Here is a 19,840-nt window from a genome sequence, read left to right as displayed (position 1 = left end):
CCCGCAGGAGGGGCGGCCAAACCGCCCTGCTCCGGCGGCTCCGCCGCTACGGTCGTTCCCCGGTTCGCCGCGGGTCCTAGGGGTGCGAAAGGGCGGACTACAACTCCCATCTCCCCTCCGCCGCTGCGGCGGCGGGACTCCAACTCCCGTCGTGCCCGGCGGCTCGCGGCGGTGTTGTCGGCGGCCCCAAGATGGCGGCGGTGGCGGCGGGCGCGGCCGCCCCTCAGCAGCCGCCGCCGCCTCAGCAGCCGCCGCAGCCGGCGGGAGGCGGCGGGAGCGGCTCCGGGGAGGCGGCGGGAGCCGCGGGTGGTGCCGGAGGCGGCGGCGGAGGCGCCGGAGGCGGCGGCGGCGCAGCCGGGCCTGCGCCGGGCTCGGGCTCGGGCGGCGGCGCGGCCGCGGGCGAGTCGTGGTACCTGGCGCTGCTGGGCCTGGCCGAGCATTTCCGCACGTCCAGCCCGCCCAAGGTGCGGCTCTGCGTGCACTGCCTGCAGGCCGTGCTGCCCCGCAAGCCCCCGGCCCGCATGGAGGCCCGCACGCACCTCCAGCTCGGCTCCGTCCTCTACCACCACACCCGCAACGGCGACCAGGCCCGCGGGCACCTGGAGAAGGCGGTGAGCGGGGCGGGGGAGCCGGGATGGCCTCGGGGGCTGCCGGGGCACGGAGGAAGGGCCGGGGATGGTGGGGACGGGGAGTGGGCACTTGGAGAAGGTAGAGAGAAGGGGAAGGGGCGGCCGAGAGCGGTGCCGGCAGCCGGAGGAGGTGAGGAGCAGGGGAAGGGGCAGCGGGAGGCTCCTGGCGCAGGGCGGGCGGGCGTCAGGGCGGTTCCGCTGGGTGTCGGTGCCAGCCCAACCCGCTGTGTTCTCTTGCAGTGGCTGATATCACAGCAGGTATCCTTTTCCCGGGATCCAGCCGTGGCTCCGAGCTCGGAACAACTCCAAGGAAACTCCCAGGACACCTTCAAGGGCCCGGGGTTGGGGGCACGGAGTGGGCGTTCTTGATCCGCTTCATCGCTGCTTTCACGGAACCACGGGCTTTGGCTTGGGAGGGACCTTAAACCCCATCTCAGCCCAAATTTCCCGAGCGCTTTTGGAGGGTTTGCTGCTGTTTCCCACCCAGATTTTGTTGTTCCCTTAACCCCGGTGCCAGATCCCGCAGTTTGAAGATGTGAAGTTTGAGGCAGCCAGTTTGCTGTCGGAGCTCTACTGCCAGGAGGTGAGAGGAGCCCCCCACAGCCCTCTGTGCCCTTTTCCGTTCGGGTTTGGAGTGGGATGTTCCCGTTAAAAATCAGATCTCTGGGATGAGAGGCTCTTTCCTTCCTTGTTGAGGAAGTTCCTGCTGGAGTTGTAACAAGCCTTTCCCACCGCAGAAGGATTTTGCTTGGCCAAAGACATTTTTTAGTCCTCATTAAACAGATGCTGATTGTAGGGGAGGGAGGGAAGCAAATCCAGTGTTTTCCTCAGGATTTTGGAGTCCTGGGGTGATCTGGGTTGGAAGGGGCCTGAAGGATCCTCCTGTTCCATGGGAGGATCAGCTTCCCCATCCCAGGGCGCTCCAGCCTGGACGATTCCCGGGATGGGGCAGCCCCAGCTGCTCTGGGACTTCCGTCCCAGCCCCATCCCGCCCTCCCAGGGAGGAATTCCATCCCAGAATCCCATCACAGGGGAGCCTGGGGAGGCATTCCCTGTGTCCTGTCCCTCCATTCCTTCTCCAAGGACTCCCTTTCCGTGTTTTCGGCTCCCTCATTGGAAAGCCCCAGTATCTGGGATTTTGCGTTGGTTTCTGTGCTGATTTCCTCCAAAATCACTTCCTGGGGTTTTGAATCCCGATATCCTGGAATGGTTTGGATTGGAAAATCCCATCCAATCCCCCCCTGCCCCGTGCAAAATCCCAAAATCCCGCGTTTCCCCAATCCCATCCAGCCCCACCTTGGGCATTCCGAGGGCGGAGCCGCCCCGAGCTTCTCCCGTTTTATTTTTATTGTTTCCAACGCTTTGCTGCCTCCCTCCCGACCCTCCCCGAGGGGCTCAGCGGGATTTCCAAGGAATCTCCGGGCCGGGGAATCCCGGGATCCCGGGTTTGTGTTGACTGGGGGCGTTTGTGTTGCAGAATTCCGTGGACACGGCCAAGCCCCTGCTGCGCAAAGCCATCCAGATCTCCCAGCAAACTCCCTACTGGCACTGCAGGCTGCTCTTCCAGCTGGCCGTGAGTCCCTGGGAAAATCCTGGGAAAATCCTCTCTTCCCAGTAAAAACAGCGTGGAGCTCTTTCCTTCTCTCATTCTCTAAAAACCCGCTGTCAGTGGATGCCTTTTGTGCATTTATCCCTTGAAAATTTGCTGTTAACGGAGAAGGAAAACGCAAATCCGGCTGGGAACTGGTGTTGGGAGCCTCTGGATTGGATCAAGGAACCAGCCAGGATCACCCTGTGGGAATTAGGGTCCTGGGATTCCAAGGATGGAGTAAAAAATCCATTCTGGGGCCTCCAGGGAGAGCAAATCCTGCTGGGGCTGGAGGTGTTGTGGTTTGTGTTTCATTAGGGATGTGGGGTGGGAGAAGGAGAGGGGAAAGGAATCCAAGGGAAATTCTTTTTCCTGGTCTGGAATATGCTCCAAAATATTTATAAATTAAAAATGTTTAATTTTAGTTTTTTATTTCCTGCTAGTTGAGGAATGTTTAGTTTGCAGTTCATCCTGAGGACTTAGAAGCTTTTCCTCGCCTTGGAGCTTCTTCCCATTTTCCCCTGTTTTCCCATTCCCTTGGAGCCCGTTCCTGAATTCTTCCTGAATTCCCCGCTGAGTTTGGGAAAGGGATAGAATTTGGGAGCACGCCTCTTGCTGGGAAAACTCTCGTTCCAGTGGGACATTCCCGGGATTTTTGGGATCTGATCAGCGCTGGCTTTTCACCCTTCGCAGGATCTGCCTCCAATTTTTAACCAATTCCTCATTGATTAAGGATTTCAAATGAAAAAAGATCCTTCCGGGCTCAGACAAATCCTTGGGAACGCCACAGATTTCTTTGGAAAGCAGCTCTAAAACCCCTTTAAGGAGCAGGAATCTCCAAACCCAGGGATAGTGGCGTTTCCTTGGGATTCCTGGGGCACATCCCGAGTTTTCCTGGTTTGTTTTTTTCCCGTTTCAGCAACTGCACACCCTGGAGAAGGATCTGGTGTCGGCCTGCGACCTGCTGGGCGTGGGGGCGGAGTACGCGCGCGTGGTGGGCTCCGAGTACACCAGGTGACGGCGGGGCGGGCCTGGCTCGGACAGCTCCATGGGAATTCCTGCTGGATCCCCCGGGAATTCCTGCCTCAAACTCCATGGGAATCCCTGCCTCAAACTCCATGGGAATCCCTGCCTCAAACTCCGTGGGAATTCCTGACTCAAACTCCGGGGGAATTCCTGCCTCAAATTCCGTGGGAATTCCTGCCTGGATCCCCCGGGAATTCCTGCCTCAAAATCCATGGGAATCCCTGCTGGATCCCCCCGGGATTCCTGACTCAAACTCCATGGGAATTCCTGCCTCAAACTCCATGGGAATTCCTGCCTCAAACTCCAGGGGAATTCCTGACTCAAACTCCATGGGAATCCCTGCCCCAGATCCCCTGGGAATCCCTGCCTCAAACTCCATGGGAATTCCTGCCTCAAACTCCATGGGAATTCCTGCCTCAAATTCCATGGGAATTCCTGCCTCAAACTCCATGGGAATTCCTGCCTCAAATTCCATGGGAATTCGTGACTCAAAATCCATGGGAATTCCTGCCCCAGATCCCATGGGAATTCCTGCTGGATCCCCCAGGAATTCCTGCCTCAAAATCCACGGGAATTCCTGCCAGATCCCCTGGGAATTCCTGCCTCAAATTCCATGGGAATTCCTGCTGGATCCCCTGGGAATTCCTGCCTCAAATTCCATGGGAATTCCTGCTGGATCCCCTGGGAATTCCTGCCTCAAATTCCATGGGAATTCCTGCTGGATCCCCTGGGAATCCCTGCCCCAGATCCCCTGGGAATTCCTGCCTCAAATTCCATGGGAATTCCTGCTGGATCCCCTGGGAATCCCTGCCCCAGATCCCCTGGGAATCCCTGCTTCAAATTCCCTGGGAATTCCTGCCCGGATCCCCTGGGAATTCCTGGCCCAGTTCCCTGGGATTTCCTGCCTGAAAGCCCTAGAATTTCTTCCTTGAGTCCCTGGAATTCCCTGCTGGAATTCCTGGGATTTCGTCCCTGAGTCCCCTGGGAATTCCTCTATCAGCTCCCTTAGTTTCCTTTTTCCCCTGTTTTCAGAGGGAGAAAAAGACAAATTTTTATTTTTTTCTTGGTTTTTTTTCTGGTTTGGGTTTGTTTGTTTGTTGGGGTTTTTTTGTTTGTTTGTTTTTGTGGATCAAGGAATTTCTTTTGGAATTTAACTTAATTTTCTTTTCATTCCAGAGCCCTCTTTCTGCTCAGCAAGGGGATGGTGAGTTGGAAGTAGTTTTAAATAAATGCATAATTCCCGTTTAATTGTAAATTCCAGTGGATTTTTTGGGGGGGGGGGGGGGGGGATAAGCAGGATTCTTACGGATAAATTCGCCTTTTTCTGGGGAAAATAAAAAGGATCCTTGCAAATTTTCACTGGAGGGGTGGAAAAGCTGAGGGGGGATGAAGGGGCTGTGGGGGTCAGGTGAATATTCCCACCCTAACTCCTGGAATGACAGAATCCATGGAACTGTTTGGCTTGGAAGAGCCTTCCCCTGCCCCAGGCCGCTCCAGCCTGCCCTTGGCCAATCCCAGGCGCGTTCCCCGAGCGCTTATCCCGGAAAACAGCGGGGTTTTCCTTGGATTGCAGCTGCTGCTGATGGAGAGGAAGCTGCAGGAGGTCCACCCGCTGCTGACGCTGTGCGGGCAGATCGTGGAGAACTGGCAGGGAAACCCCATCCAGAAGGAATCGCTCAGGGTCTTCTTCCTGGTGCTGCAGGTCACACATTACCTGGACGCCGGCCAGGTACGTCCTGGGGCTTGGGATTTGGGATTGGGGATTGGGGTGGTCCCTAAAAAATCCGCCCTGGGGGGGATTTGGGGGATTTTTTAAATAGTGGGAGTGAATTCCTGGCGGTTTTAATGCTGAGTTGAAGGAAGAGTGAGGAAATGACGTGAGTTTGGAGATGGTGTCCACGGTGGTTTTATATCCCTGGCGTGTTGGAGGGGATAACAGGAATTTTTGGGGGGGATTTTGGGAATATTTTAAGCATCTCTTGCTGCCCTTCACCACCGGGAAGCGCTGAGCGTCGTCAGTCCTGAATCAACCCCAAACCCTGGACACAGGAATTCCCAATCCCCTGGACACAGGAATTCCCAGCCCTTAAACACGGGAATTCCCAATCCCCTGGACACAGGAATTCCCAATCCCCTGGACACAGGAATTCCCAATCCCTTGGACACAGGAATTCCCAATCCCTTGGACACAGGAATTCCCAGTCCCTTGGACACAGGAATTCCCAATCCCCTGGACACAGGAATTCCCAATCCCTTGGACACAGGAATTCCCAATCCCTTGGACACAGGAATTCCCAACCCTTAAACACAGGAATTCCCAATCCCTTGGACAGAGGAATTCCCAGTCCCATGGACACAGGAATTCCCAATCCCCTGGGAAGTGGTTTCCCCTGTCCCAGAGCATTCCAGCACTGGGAATGTGAGGAATTCTAGCCATGGGAATATGAGGAATTCCGGCCAGGAATGTGAGGCATTCCAGCTGGGAATGGTTTCCCGGCAGGTGAAGAGGGTGAAGCCCAACCCCAAACCCTGAACCAACCCTTGGACACAGGAATTCCCAATCCCCCGGACACAGGAATTCCCAATCCCCTGGGAGGTGGTTTCCCCTATCCCAGAGCGTTCCAGCACCGGGAACGTGAGGCATTCCGTCTGGGAATGGTTTCCCGGCAGGTGAAGAGCGTGAAGCCGTGCCTGAAGCAGCTGCAGCAGTGCATCCAGACCATCTCCACGCTGCACGACGACGAGATCCTGCCCAGCAACCCCGCGGACCTCTTCCACTGGCTGCCCAAGGAGCACATGTGTGTGCTGGTCTACCTGGTGAGAGCTCCTAATTAGCGCCGCCTGCTAATGGAGGAGGGCTCGTTAACTGTTGGGGGCGTTCTGCCGTTGCTTTTCCGTGGTGGTTTTTTCCCCCCTCAGCGCCCCTGGGGTGATGGTGAGGGGGCAAATTGGGTGTGTGAGGAGATTCCAGGCTGGAAACGGAGGTTAATTAATCAGTGATTGATTAATTGGGGAACTGATACCAGAATCAAAAAGGACATGGAGTCACTTGTGCAAAGCAGAGCCGCTTTGGCTTGACTTTATCAGCACGAGGAGAGCTGGACCTGGAATTGCTGAAGGATTTAATTCCGTTTCTTGGAGATGATTCCAGTCCGTAAACGGTGTTAAAAATCTGGGATTTGTGGAATTCTGTGAATTCCCAGCCCTTCGCTCTCTGCACGGATAAATTCTGGGGATCATGGGATGATTGGGGTTGGAAGGAGTCACACCTCCCCCTGCCCTGGGTGCTCCAGAGCTTTCCAGGGAGGAGAATTCCATCCCAGGGCAGCCCCGGGTCCTGTGGGAATTCCATCCCGAGGAATTCCATCCCAAGGCAGCCCTGGGTCCTGTGGGAATCCCATCCCGGGGAATACCATCCCAGGGGAATTCCATCCCAGGGGCAGCCCCGTGTCCTGTGGGAATCCCATCCTGGGGGAATCCCATCCCGAGGGAATTCGATCCCAGGGCAGCCCCGTGTCCTGTGGGAATCCCATCCTGGGGGAATCCCATCCCGGGGGAATTCCGGGGTGGATAACCCTTGCTGTGCTCCCCTGCAGGTGACAGTGATGCATTCCATGCAGGCAGGATACCTGGAGAAGGCTCAGAAATACACGGACAAGGCCCTCATGCAGCTGGAGAAGCTCAAAAGTAAGGGGAAAGGGGTTGGAATTCAGCTGGAATCCAGGAAAATCCTGGAAAATCCCATTGTTTATTCCCCGTTTAAACCCACCCCACAGCCTTGTTGAGCTGCCGCGTCAGCCCAAGACAAAACTGAGATTAAATCCTGATTTTAAGGCCGGGTGGCGGCTTTGGAGTACAAAAATCCAACTTTTGGGGTGGGTTTGTTTGTCTGTCCGTCTGTTTTTGACGGGATTTGAGGCGTTCCTTCAATCCCTGATGGAATTGCTCCTGTTCCCCCGCAGTGCTGGACTGCAGCCCCATCCTGTCCTCGTTCCAGGTGATTTTGTTGGAGCACATCATCATGTGCAGGCTGGTCACGGGCCACAAAGCCACGGCCCTGCAGGAGGTAACGTGGGGATCCCAGCGCTCCCAGAAAAACGGGAATATTCTGCTGGAGCAGCCTTTGGAACGTGGGAGTTGCAGTTTTGGGCTCGGGCGGGAATTCCTGCTGGGATGTTGGTGGATGCAGTCAGGCTTGGCGGTGCTCAGGGCTTGGAAAACGTGGGATTGGCTCCTCTTAAACCTTTATTTAAGGACACTTTGGAATTGGTCATGGGATAATGGATAACTGATTTGATTGACACCTTCCTGCCGGGAATTCCAGGCTGATTCCTGCGGTTTTTTCCATTCCATCCATTCCAGAGTGGCTCCTGCCTCTGTCTTCTCCAGTTGTTTCCCAGTTTTTAACGTTCCTGCTTTTCCTCCTCTTTCCTGGTTGATTCGTGTTGTTCCAGAGGAAATTGGATTTTTTCCCCATTTTTCCAATCATTTTAAAATCCTGGGAATCCAGTCCCTGCTGTCAGCTTTGCTGGGAATGTGCTGGGAATGGGGAATGATTCAGGCTCCTGCTTCTGGCTCCTGAAACTCATCCCAATCCCAGCTTTTGGAAGGTTTTATCCCACTTTTCCTGGAAAACCTGCGGCCTTTCAGGAGGCATCTGTGGCTGTGAATTCCAGGGGGTGGAGGAAACCATTCCAGACCAGCTGGAACGTGGGAGGAATGTGAGGAAATCCCTTCTCCCGCATCCAGCCTCCCCTTTACCCAGGGTTTGGGATCCTGGAGCCGACCCCTGGATGCGTGAGGGGCGCGAGGGGCGGGATGTGGAGCGGGAAATGGCGGGGAAGAGCCAAAAACCGGGAATCTCCCTCTTCCCCAGATCTCCCAGGTCTGCCAGCTGTGCCAGCAGTCTCCCAGGCTCTTCTCCAACCACGCTGCCCAGCTGCACACGCTCCTGGTGAGTTTTCGGGATGGAACCTGGGAATTCCGGAGGGGAGATTCCCCGGGAATGCAAGGTCTGCATCATCCACGGCTGGGAGGGGGGGCTCATTCCCGATCCCCACCTTAAAACCCTTGGGAAAAACAATTCCAGGATGGTTTGGGTGGGTAGGGGCGCCTCTCGCTGCCCCAAGTTGCTGCAGCAAATCCCACTTTTCTCCGGAGAAAATTCCTGGATTTGGCTTTTCCCAGGAATTTTTGCCATCCAGGCCTTGTCCGGCAGCAGCTCCTTCGGAAGGGGAGCGGGAATTTGGGAGGAATCCGCTGGAAAAAGAGAAATCCAGGGCTTTCAACTGACTGTGCCCACTGGAGGTGGTTTTCCTGTGGGAATCGTGGAAGAGTTTTTGTTGGGAATGCTGAGTTTTCCACGATTTTAAGGAATTAAGCTTTTTTATTTTCCCATGAATAACTTATTTTAAAGGACATTTTGTAGAAACTCCTCATTTTCCCCACACCCGAGACCCGCTGATCCCTTTTTCCCGCTGTTATCCCAATATTTCCGTGGGTTTGGGAATGTTTCGGGCAGCATTCCCAAAAATGCTGCTTCTTTTCCAGGGTCTCTACTGCATCTCCGTCAACTGCATGGACAATGCGGAAGCACAGTTCACTACAGCACTGAGGGTGAGCTTTTATTCCCAAATTTTCTTCTGGAAACTTGGGAATGGGCCGTGGGGACGGCGGCGTGGGTTTGGGATGGACACCGTCCTCAATCCTGTTGTTTAGGAATTCTTTTCCTTGGATCGGGGCGGGGATTTGCCACATCAGAACGTCGGTGGGGGATTTTTCTGTGGCCGTGAGGGAAGGGCTGGAATATTTGGGAATTGTCTCTGTTGCAGCTCACAACCCACCAGGAGCTGTGGGCGTTCATCGTCACCAACCTGGCCAGCGTCTACATCCGGGAGGGGAACCGGCACCAGGAGGTGAGCGGGGAGCGGCCGCGTCCCGCTCTTCCCGGGCAGAATTCCCGGGATCGGCTGGGGAGAGAGCCCAGTGCTCCCTGGGGAGAATTCCCGGGATTGGCTGGGGAGAGATCCCAGTGTTCCCTGGGCAGAATTCCCAGGATTGGCTGGGGAGAGATCCCAGTGTTCCCTGGGGAGAATTCCCAGGATTGGCTGGGGAGAGATCCCAGTGTTCCCTGGGCAGAATTCCTGGGATTGGCTGGGGAGAGATCCCAGTGCTCCCTGGGCAGAATTCCCGGGATCGGCTGGGGAGAGATCCCAGTGTTCCCTGGGCAAAATTCCCAGGATTGGCTGGGGAGAGATCCCAGTGTTCCCTGGGGAGAATTCCCGGGATTGGCTGGGGAGAGATCCGAGTGTTCCCTGGGGAAAATTCCCGGGGTTCTCTGGGGACAAATCCGAGTGTTCTCTGGGGAGAATTCCCAGGATTCTCCGGGGAGAGATCCCAGTGTTCCCTGGGGAGAATTCCCAGGATTCGCCAGGGAGAAATCCCAAGTTTTCTGTGGAGGAAATTCCCGGGATTTGCCTTTTCCTGGGTATTTTTGCTGTCAGGGCCTTGCTGGCAGCAGCTCCGTCATGAGGGGAGTGGGAATTTGGGAGGAATCAACTGGAAAACTCCAGAAAAAAGTTCTGGAGCAGAATTTTCTGGATGATTCCCACAATTTTTCCCATGCTTACTCTCGAATCCCACTTTCCTGTGGAGAAAATTCCTGGGATTTGGGTTTTCCTGGGCATTTTTGCCATCAGGACCTTGCTGGCAGCATCTCCTCAATCAGGGGGATGGGAATTCCTGAGAAATCAGCTGGAAAACTCCAAATACTCTGAATTATTCCCAGAATTCTTCCCAGGGGAATGGGGTTTGACTCTGTCATCTCTCACTCAACCCCTTGGCCTCATTTTCCATTATTTTCCATCCATTTTCCATCATTTTCCATATCCAGGAGTTTCAGGGAATCACAGAAATAACAAAAACGAGGGATTTGCTCCTGAGTTTTGCTGTTTTATTCCAAAAATTCCTCATTTTCGCCCTCCCAGAGCCCTCAGGGATTTGCCTTGCCAAGATTCTCCACAGGAATTTCGCTTCCTGCGCACAAAAATATCCTTAAAATTTGTGAATTCTCTAATTAAATTCTGGTTTTAATTAAACCCGATAACAAAATCACTATCAGACGCACCAGCTCCAAGTTTTCCGCGGGAATGCGATTATTATCCAGGAAATCCTGTGGAATTGGAGGAGATTTGGGGTAGAAGCTGATTTTTGGGATCTGAACGAGACAAATTGGGGGTGGTTTGGGTGGAATTTCACTGCTTTGGTGCCGATTTTTCCTCGGAAAATCGATTTTCCCGTGCCGATTCCCTGTTCCTCTCCCGTTTTCCAGCTCTACAGTTTGCTGGAAAGGATAAATCCCGACCACAACTTCCCAGTGAGGTGAGAATTCCCGCAAACCCCAGCGCCCCGGGCTGGGAACGCCGCTCTTGCAGCGGGATTTCCAAGGAATTCGGGGATAAAAAAACCCAGGCTGATTGCCAGGGAGGGGCTGGGGCTGGATTTGGGGTGGGATTCCCGGGAATTGCGGCCATCCTGAGGTGCCCACGCTGCGTTCCCACAGCTCCCACTGCCTCCGGGCCGCGGCCTTCTACATCCGAGGGCTCTTCTCCTTCTTCCAGGGGAGGTACAACGAGGCCAAGTGAGTCCAGACCCGCGGGAAAACGCGGGGAAAACGTGGGGAAAATGAGGGGAAAGATGTGGGGAAAACGTGGGGAAAATGAGGGGAAAATATGGGGAAAATGAGGGGAAAACGTGGGGAAAATGAAGGGAAAACGTGGGAAATTTATGGGGAAAAATGTGGGGGAAATGAGGGAAAAATGTGGGGGAAATTGAGGGAAAAATGTGGGGAAAATGAGGGAAAAATGTGGGGAAAATGTGGGAAAAATGTGGGGAAAACGTGGGGAAAATGAGGGAAATTTATGGGGAAAACGTGGGGAAAATGAGGGGAAAATGTGGGAAAAATATGGGGAAAGATGTGGGGAAAATGAGGGAAAAATATGGGGAAAATGAGGGAAATTTATGGGGGAAAGATGTGGGGAAAATGTAGGAAAAATGTGGGGACAATGTGGGGAAAATATTGGGAAAAATGAGGGAAAAATATGGGGAAAATGAGAGAAAGATATGGGGGGAAAACGTGAGAAAAATGTGGGAAAAATGAGGGAAAAATATGGGGAAGAGTGGGGGAAATGATGGAAACCCCGTCTGGCTCCTGAGGGATGGGAATGGGAATGGGAATGGGAATGGGAATGCCGCGGCTCGGTTTGCACCCAGTTCCCGTGGATTTCTCCTGGATTAGCTGGGAGGGAGAAGCGCAGGGAAGTGCCGGGGGTTGAGCTCTTTCCTTGGGAATCATTTCCTGCAATCCTTGGGAATTCCTTGGGAATCTTGGGAATGTTATTCCCTGCAGTCCCCAGGAATCATTGGGAATCTCGTTCCTTGCAATCCTTGAGAATCTTGGAATGTTATTCCCTGGAACCCCAAGGAATTTGTGAGAATTTTGGGACTCATAATCCTTGGGAATCTTGGGGATTTTATTGCGTTTAATTCCCGGGAATCCTTGGGAATCTCATTCCCTGCAATCCCAAGGAATCCTTGGGAATCTCGCCCCTCTCATTCCTTTCTGTCCCGAGGATCTTCCCAGAGAAAACCCAGGAATTCCCATCCATTCAAGCCATTTATCCCAACTCCTGCCGTTTCCCCCGGCCGGGGATGGTTCCAGGATTCCTGGAGATGGTTCCAGGATTCCCGGGGATGGTTCCAGGATTCCTGGAGATGGTTCCAGGATTCCCGGGGATGGTTCCAGGATTCCCGGGGATGGTTCCAGGATTCCCGGGGATGGTTCCAGGATTCCCAGGGATGGTTCCAGGATTCCCAGGGATGGTTCCAGGATTCCCGGGGATGGTTCCAGGATTCCCAGGGATGGTTCCAGGATTCCCAGGGATGGTTCCAGGATTCCCAGGGATGATTCCAGGATTCCCAGGGATGATTCCAGGATTCCCGGGGATGGTTCCAGGATTCCCGGGGATGATTCCAGGATTCCCGGGGATGGTTCCAGGATTCCCGGGGATGGTTCCAGGATTCCCGGGGATAGTTCCAGGATTCCCGGGGATGGTTCCAGGATTCCCAGGGATGGTTCCAGGATTCCCGGGGATGGTTCCAGGATTCCCAGGGATGGTTCCAGGATTCCCGGGGATGGTTCCAGGATTCCCGGGGAGGTCTCAGATCCCGGTTTTTCCCGTTTTTTCCAGGCGTTTTTTGCGGGAGACGCTGAAGATGTCCAACGCCGAGGACCTGAACCGCCTGACGGCGTGCTCCCTGGTGCTGCTGGGCCACATCTTCTACGTGCTGGGCAACCACAGGGTGATTCCCGAATCCCGCAATTCCCGGGAACGTCGGGATGCGCACGGGAAAAGCGGGGGCGGGGTTTAAAGCGGTTTTTCCAAAGCGTCGTCGCATCCAGAGCTGGGGCTTTCTTCCCTCTGGAGCGTGGCGGGATTTGGGGTTTTGTGGGGCTTGGGATCTGTTCTGGAAGGAGCCGGGCTGTAATTCCTGGAAAAAAAAATACGGGAAAAGGGGAGAGTGTCATTGTGAAGTGGATTGGGTTGGCAGAATTCCCTGGGAATTCCCGTGGAGAGACCCGGAAGGTGGGATTTCTCCCAATCCAGAATTCCAGAATGGAGCTTTGGGAGGTGCCACCCTGCCCTTCCATTCATTCCCTGCAATCCCAGGGAATCCTTGGGAATTTGGGGATTCGATTCCCTTCCACACCAAGAATTCCTTGGGAATTTGGGGATTTTGTTCCCTTCAGTCCCAAGAAATCCTTGGGAATCTTGAGCATTTTATTCCCTCCCATCCCAAGGACTCGAAGAGAACAACAAAAATCCAATTCCCCACCAGAAGTTTTCCACCTTTTCCAGTCAATCCGTGCTGGAAAGAGCAGGAAAATCCCAATTTTCCCGTTTTTTTCCCTAGGAAAGCAACAACATGGTGGTGCCAGCCATGCAGCTGGCCAGCAAGATCCCGGACATGTCGGTGCAGCTCTGGTCCTCGGCCCTGCTCCGGGGTAATCCGGGATCGGGAACGGCCCGGGGGTGGGAACGGCCGGAGAGCCTCGGGAATGTCGGGAGCTGATCCGGGGGGTGGGAATGGCCGGGAGAACATCGGGAATGCCGGGAGCTGATCCCGGGGCGGGAACGGCCGGAGAGCCTCGGGAATGCCGGGAGCTGATCCGGGGGGTGGGAATGGCCGGGAGAACATCGGGAATGCCGGGAGCTGATCCCGGGGCGGGAACGGCCGGAGAGCCTCGGGAATGCCGGGAGCTGATCCGGGGGTGGGAATGGCCGGGAGAACATCGGGAATGCCGGGAGCTGATCCTGGGGTGGGAATGTGCAGCTCTGGGGTGATTTGGGATCAGGGATTATCCTGGAAAAATGGGAAAAAGCCCCAGGGTGGGAATTACAGGGAGAACCCGGAGCTGATCCCAGGGTGGGAAGGGGCTCTGGGAGAGCTGGAGAGGGTTTGGGATAAGGGATGGAATTCCAGGACACAGGGAATGGATTTAAACTGGGAATGGGGATTTTGGGAAGGAATTCTTGGTTGGGAGAGTGGGGGGGGAATGGGATGGAATCCCAAAAATTCCTTTGGAAGAGGGAAGAATTTGGGATCTCTGTGGAGTTTTTGGGGCAGATTTTGCTTCAAATTGAGGCAATTTTGGGATTTTATTCCCTGCAATCCCGAGGAATTATTGGGAATTTTGTTCCTTTGCACACCAAGGCATCCTTGGGCATCTCATTCCCTGGAATCCTTGGGAATCCATTTCCTTACAATCCCAAGGAATCTTCGGGAAGGTTGGGATTTGATTCCCTGCGATCCCAGGGAATCAATGGGAATTCGGGGATTTGATTCCCTGGATTCCTAAGGAATTCTTTGGGACTGTTATTCCCTTCCATCCCAAGGAATCTTTGGGAAAGTTGGGATTTGATTCCCTGCGATCCTGGGGAATCCCTGGGAATTTCAGGACTCCTACTGCCCTGCACACCGAGGAATCCCTGGGGATCTGGGGGCTCCCCTTCCCTCCCATCCCTGGGAATTCTCGGGGTTTCCCTTCCCTCCCGTCCCAAGGAATTCTCGGGGTTTCCCTTCCCTCCAATCCCAGGGAATTCTCGGGGTTTCCCTTCCCTCCCATCCCAGGGAATTCTCGGGGCTCCCCTTCCCTCCAATCCCTGGGAATTCTCGGGGCTCCCCTTCCCTCCAATCCCAGGGAATTCTCGGGGCTCCCCTTCCCTCCCATCCCTGGGAATTCTCGGGGTTTCCCTTCCCTCCCGTCCCGGGAAATTCCCGGCAGATCCCGAATTCCCGTTTTTCCCGGCGCTTGCAGACCTGAACAAGGCGTGCGGGAACGCCATGGACGCGCACGAGGCGGCGCAGATGCACCAGAACTTCTCGCAGCAGCTGCTGCAGGATCACATCGAGGCCTGCAGCCTCCCGGAGCACAACCTCATCACGGTCAGCGCCCCAGACCCGGCGGAGAGTCCTGGTCCCGATCCTGATCCCGATCCCGGTCCCGATCCTGGTCCTGGTCCTGGTCCTGGTCCTGGTCCTGATCCTGGTCCTGGTCCTGATCCTGATCCCGATCCTGATCCTGGTCCTGGTCCCGATCCTTGTCCCTGTCCTGGTCCCGGTCCTGGTCCTGGTCCTGCTCCAGGTCCTGGTCCTGGTCCTGATCCCGGTCCTGGGCCTGGGCCTGATCCCGGTCCTGGTCCTGATCCCGGTCCTGGTCCCGATCCTGATCCTAATCCTGATCCCGATCCTGGTCCTGGTCCTGGTCCTGCTCCTGCTCCTGCTCCTGGTCCTGGTCCTGGTCCCGGTCCTGGTCCTGATCCTGGTCCTGGTCCTGGTCCTGGTCCTGGTCCTGGTCCTGATCCCAATCCCGATCCTGGTCCCGATCCTGATCCGTATCCTGATCCCAATCCTGATCCTGGTCCCGATCCTGATCCCGATCCTGGTCCTGGTCCTGATCCCGGTCCTGGTCCCGGTCCCGATCCCGGTCCTGGTCCTGATCCCGGTCCTGGTCCCGATCCTGATCCTAATCCTGATCCCGATCCTGGTCCTGGTCCTGGTCCTGCTCCTGCTCCTGCTCCTGGTCCTGGTCCTGGTCCCGGTCCTGGTCCTGATCCTGGTCCTGGTCCCGATCCCGGTCCTGGTCCTGGTCCCGATGCCAATCCCGATCCTGGTCCCGATCCTGATCCGTATCCTGATCCCAATCCTGATCCTGGTCCCGATCCTGATCCCGATCCTGGTCCTGATCCTGATCCTGGTCCCGATCCCGATCCAGATCCCGATCCTGATCCAGATCCCGATCCCAATCCTGATCCTGTCCCTGTCCCTGTTCCTGTCCCTGCTCCTGTCCCTGCTCCAGGGCTTTTCCTCCCGCCCCAGAAGGGAATCTTCCCCCTCGAAACGGAATTCTTGGCACCCCCCAAAACGGAGTTTTCTCACTCCAGAATTGAAATTCCTGACCTCAGAGTTGAATTTTCCACCCCAAAGTTCAATTTTCTGCCCCAAAGTTGACTTTTTCCTGCTCCCAAACGGAATTTTTCACTCCAAAGGTGAATTTTCAACTGGCTTTGAAATTAAAAAAAAAAAACCCTGGAAAGGCAAATCCCAGCGGGATGAGGGTTGGAATTTGGGATTCCCTGGGGGCAGGGAGGATTTTCCTGGGAATTTTTCCCGGGGTTCTGATCCCGTTTTTCCCTTGCAGTGGACGGACGGACCCCCCCCAGTGCAGTTCCAGGCCCAGAACGGCCCCACCACCAGCCTGGCCAGCCTGCTGTGAGCGCCGGGAAAAACCGGGAAAACCCCGGGAAAAACCCGGGAAAACCCCGGGAGAACCCCGGGAGTACTCCGGGACATCCACCGACAACATCCCGGGGGGAAAAACAAACAAACGAAACAAAACAAAAAGCGTCAAAAACTCGGGAAAAGAAACAAAAACAAATCCACGGAAAAGCTTCGGAATTCCCTCCGGCAGCGAGAGAAAAGCAGGAATTGCCCAGGAATTCCCAGAGCCTCCGGAGCTGCTTTTCCAGGTGGGAAGGTCCAGGTGAATCCCAGGGTTTGATCCTGGCGGGAATTCCCGGGAAAGGCTCGGAATTCCAGCGGGAAGCTCGGAATCCTCGGGGATAAAAGGGGAGGAGGAGATCACGGATTGGATTCCCGGCTGGAATTCCGGGATTTCCTGGGATATCCCTCCCGCACCACAGCTCTGCCCGCGCCTTTGGCATTGGGAAAAATCAGGAATTTTTCCTGCTGATCCCAGATTTTTCCAGCCTGAAGGCATCTGTGCCTTAAGGATTCCCAAATCCCGGGATTCCATCCGGATCGGCCTCACCCAGAGGTTCGGGATGAAATTCCAGCCTTGCCCTCGGCACTAAATTCCCTTCTCCAGGTTTTCTTCCAGGTTTTTTTCCAGGTTAAATTCCCCGTTTTATCCCAGTTTTTTTCTTTGTTTTGGATTTACCAGCGGAATTCTCCCAGAAATCTGGGAATGCTGAATCCCAGGAAAAAGGCTGGGAGTTTTTCCAGGATTCCAGCAGTGCCTGGGGTGGAATGGAGTTGTTTTTCCCACTTGGAATTTCTCTGGATTTTTTGGTCCCATTCCCAAAAATTTGGATTTTCCCTTTTTTTTTTTTTTTTTCCCCCCCATGGAAATCCCGGTCCTAAATCTCCTGGAAAACTCCAGAGGACCTGGAAATCCCGGGAATTTTTTGGGATTGAGCATTGGGAGTTTTTATTCCGGATTTCTTTGGGATTAAGGAAAACCCTCGGTGCCATTGGAACTCAAAAAAACCACGGAAAAAAAATCCCACAGAATTCCCAAATCCGGGGATTTTCCAGCCTGAATCCAGGGCTGGAATTCCCATGGGAGCTTCCAGAGGCTCCCAAGTTCCCTGGATCCCTTTTTTTGGGATACTTGGGATCCCCCTGGGACAGAAGCGTCCCAGGAATTTTGGGATCCTGGGATTTTGATCCCCGTGGAGAACTGGGGGAGTTTTCCCAGTTTTTGAGGTTTTTGGGAAGCGCATTCCCAGATTTTATTTCCTTTGGAAGCCCGCCCGGGGCGCGCAACAATTCCTTGGAATCTTTTTCCTTGGAATTTTCCTGTGCTGGGAGAGGCTGAAAATTCCCAGATCCCATCCAGGAAATCCAAATTTTCCCTTCTAACTCCGGAATATTCCGGAATTTCAGGCTAAACTCAGCTCCGGCTCGAAATTTTGGGATGAAATTCCCAAATTTTGGGCTGGAAAAGCCTCGGGATGATCCCGAGGGCAGGGACACTTCCACTATTCCAGGCTGCTCCCACCTGGATTTGGGCACTTCCAGGGCGGCCAAATCCCCAAAATTTGGGGCAAAACCCAGAAAAAAAATGGGGAAAAATTGGGAAAAAATCCCAATTTCGGAGAGCTGTGGTTGGAGCTGAGCTTTGGGAATTGCCCGGGGAGTTTTCCAGGGAATTCTCCAGCAGTTCCCGTGGGGAGAGACGCCGAGGAAGGAGCAGAATTCCCAAAAAATTCCCAATTTTCCGCCTTCAGCTTCCCCTAAGAACCCATCCAGTGGCTGAAACATGGGGAAGAATCCCTTTGGAATTGCGTGGGGTTGGGATGGGAGCTCTGAGCCGGATCCCGGCTCCTCCCGCTGCCGGAATTCCCGGAATTCCCCGATCCCATGTACAGAGCTTTTTACCATTGTATATTAAATTATTTAATAGCTTTTTTTGGGAGCTTTTCCTTCTTTTCTTCTGGTTTGTTTTTATTTGCACGGAGCGGAGGTGGGAAGGGGGAGCTGGAATTCCTTGGAATTTCGGAGGAAAAGGGGAAAATCCAGGATTCTCTCCAGTGTTGCTCTGGAGTTTTTCCTCTCGAAATCGTGGAATTCTCTGCAGAAACGACCACAGGATCCTTAGAAACAGAAGGAATTTAGGGAATTGTAGAGTTTTTTCCAGGATTCTTCATGGAATAGCCGGGATTTCTCCCTAAAAATCCGATCCCTGGTGTAAGTAGTGTAAAAAAAAAAAAGGGATTTCTGCCCCGAGCCAGCAGCTGGATTGATTCCCTCTGGATCCCAGGCACGGCGGGAATTGGGAATTCCCAAAAAACGCCCCCAAAAGTATGAAAATATTCCCCTAAAATTCCCAAAAAAATCCCCAAATCCAAATTTCCTCCCGCCAGCTCAGCAAAAATCAGCTGAGGACGAGCCGGGAATTCCGGCACTCCCTGTCCCCATTCCCAGCTGGAATCCGGGATGAATCCTGGCTGTGCCCCTCCCCGTTATCCCAGGAATTCCAGAATCCCTGGAATGAGCCGGATCCGGGATGAGCCCGAGGCCCCTCGGGATTTTCTATATTAGAATAATTCCGGGATAAAGTGGAATTTTACTTCTTCTACTCCAGAATTCCTTAAACTTTTCCCGGATTTCCCGTTTGGAATGGCGGCTCTGGAGCTGCCGGGAATTTGGGATAACCCCGGGTTCTAGGGATGGATCCAGCCCCTGGGATTGGGGTTTATTCCCAGGACAGAATTCCTTTTTTTGTGCCTTTTATTCCCAAATTCTCCAGCATCTCACATTTCAAATTCCAAGAAAACGGAATTAATTCACACCTGGATAAAACGTGGGGAAAAAGGGAAACCCGAACCTGAGGGATTAAATCCCACCGGGAATGATCCCGAGGGTTAAATCCCAAAGGGAGTGATCCCAAATTTGTGTGGGAATGATCCCGAGGGTTAAATCCCACCGGGAATGATCCCAAATCCCTTCGGGAATGATCCCTGCAGGAGCAGCCGGACCGGACGGGGCAGCTCTGACCCAGATCGGGACCGGACCGGGACTTGGACCGGGACCACCGGAACTGCCCCGGCACCGGGATCGGCTCCGGGACCAGCGGAGCTGCGCGGGGACCGGCACCGGGGCCTCATCATCCCTGCCCCGGTACCGGCTGGAGCTGTTCCGGTACCGGCTGGAGCTGTTCCGGTACCGGGCCCTGCCGCTGTTCCGGTACCGGCTGGAGCTGTTCCGGTACCGGGCTGGAGCTGTCCCGGACCGGGCCCTGCCGCTGTTCCGGTACCGGCTGGAGCTGTTCCGGACCGGGCCCTGCCGCTGTTCCGGGCCCGGGCCCTGCCGCCGCCCCGTTCCCCGCTGGTCCCCGGCCTGGCTGTGCCGCGAGTCCCGGCCCGGCCGCAGCCCCTCCCGCAGAACCGGCTCCGCCGGTGCCTCCCCCGCTTCCTGCCGCCGCCCCCCCGCTATCGGCGGCCCCAGCGCGGCCTGCGCGGGCGGATAAGGGCGGATCGGGGCGGACCGGGGCCGGGCCCGGCCCCTCCCGGCCGCCATCACCTCACCCCGGCCGCCATCACCTCAGCCGGCCCCGGCCGGGCACCGGCGGGCGGAGCCGGGCCCGCGGCCCCGCCCCTGCCCGCGGGCCGCGCTCCCATTGGCTTCCGTCCTGCGCTCCCCGGCTCCTATTGGACGGCGCGCCCGTCCATCAAAGCAAAGCCGCGCCCCTTCCCTCTCTCTCCGCGGGGCCGGGGCGCGCACCACGGGGGCG

General features: G+C 55.2%; 1 protein-coding gene across 1 annotated transcript; it reads left to right on the top strand.

The window, feature by feature from the left end:
- The first annotated feature begins 191 nt into the window (after window positions 1-191).
- Window positions 192-16,208, top strand: MAU2 (MAU2 sister chromatid cohesion factor). Its single transcript, XM_040086782.2, has 19 exons — window positions 192-611; window positions 870-887; window positions 1,147-1,212; window positions 2,107-2,202; window positions 3,137-3,231; window positions 4,420-4,447; window positions 4,817-4,972; window positions 5,914-6,060; window positions 6,840-6,930; window positions 7,206-7,309; window positions 8,120-8,197; window positions 8,794-8,859; window positions 9,075-9,158; window positions 10,574-10,623; window positions 10,805-10,882; window positions 12,492-12,603; window positions 13,216-13,306; window positions 14,621-14,748; window positions 16,004-16,208. The coding sequence occupies exons 1-19, from the start codon at window positions 192-194 to the stop codon at window positions 16,076-16,078; spliced, it is 1,983 nt and encodes a 660-aa protein (XP_039942716.2). The 3' UTR covers window positions 16,079-16,208.
- The last annotated feature ends 3,632 nt before the right edge of the window (window positions 16,209-19,840 follow it).

This window comes from Hirundo rustica, chromosome 26 (assembly GCF_015227805.2).
Source record: "Hirundo rustica isolate bHirRus1 chromosome 26, bHirRus1.pri.v3, whole genome shotgun sequence".
Lineage (NCBI taxonomy): Eukaryota > Metazoa > Chordata > Aves > Passeriformes > Hirundinidae > Hirundo > Hirundo rustica.
The sequence above is the reverse complement of the archived record's forward strand: the minus strand, read 5'-3'. Positions and strand labels throughout refer to the sequence as shown.

Bases quoted from the DNA above. Each gene is read 5' to 3' on its own strand.
- MAU2 (XM_040086782.2), top strand. From the start codon at position 192: ATGGCGGCGGTGGCGGCGGGCGCGGCCGCCCCTCAGCAGCCGCCGCCG. The intron at 1,213-2,106 runs GTGAGAGGAGCC...TTTGTGTTGCAG, and splicing joins CGGAGCTCTACTGCCAGGAG to AATTCCGTGGACACGGCCAA. The intron at 12,604-13,215 runs GTGATTCCCGAA...TTTTTTCCCTAG, and splicing joins ACGTGCTGGGCAACCACAGG to GAAAGCAACAACATGGTGGT.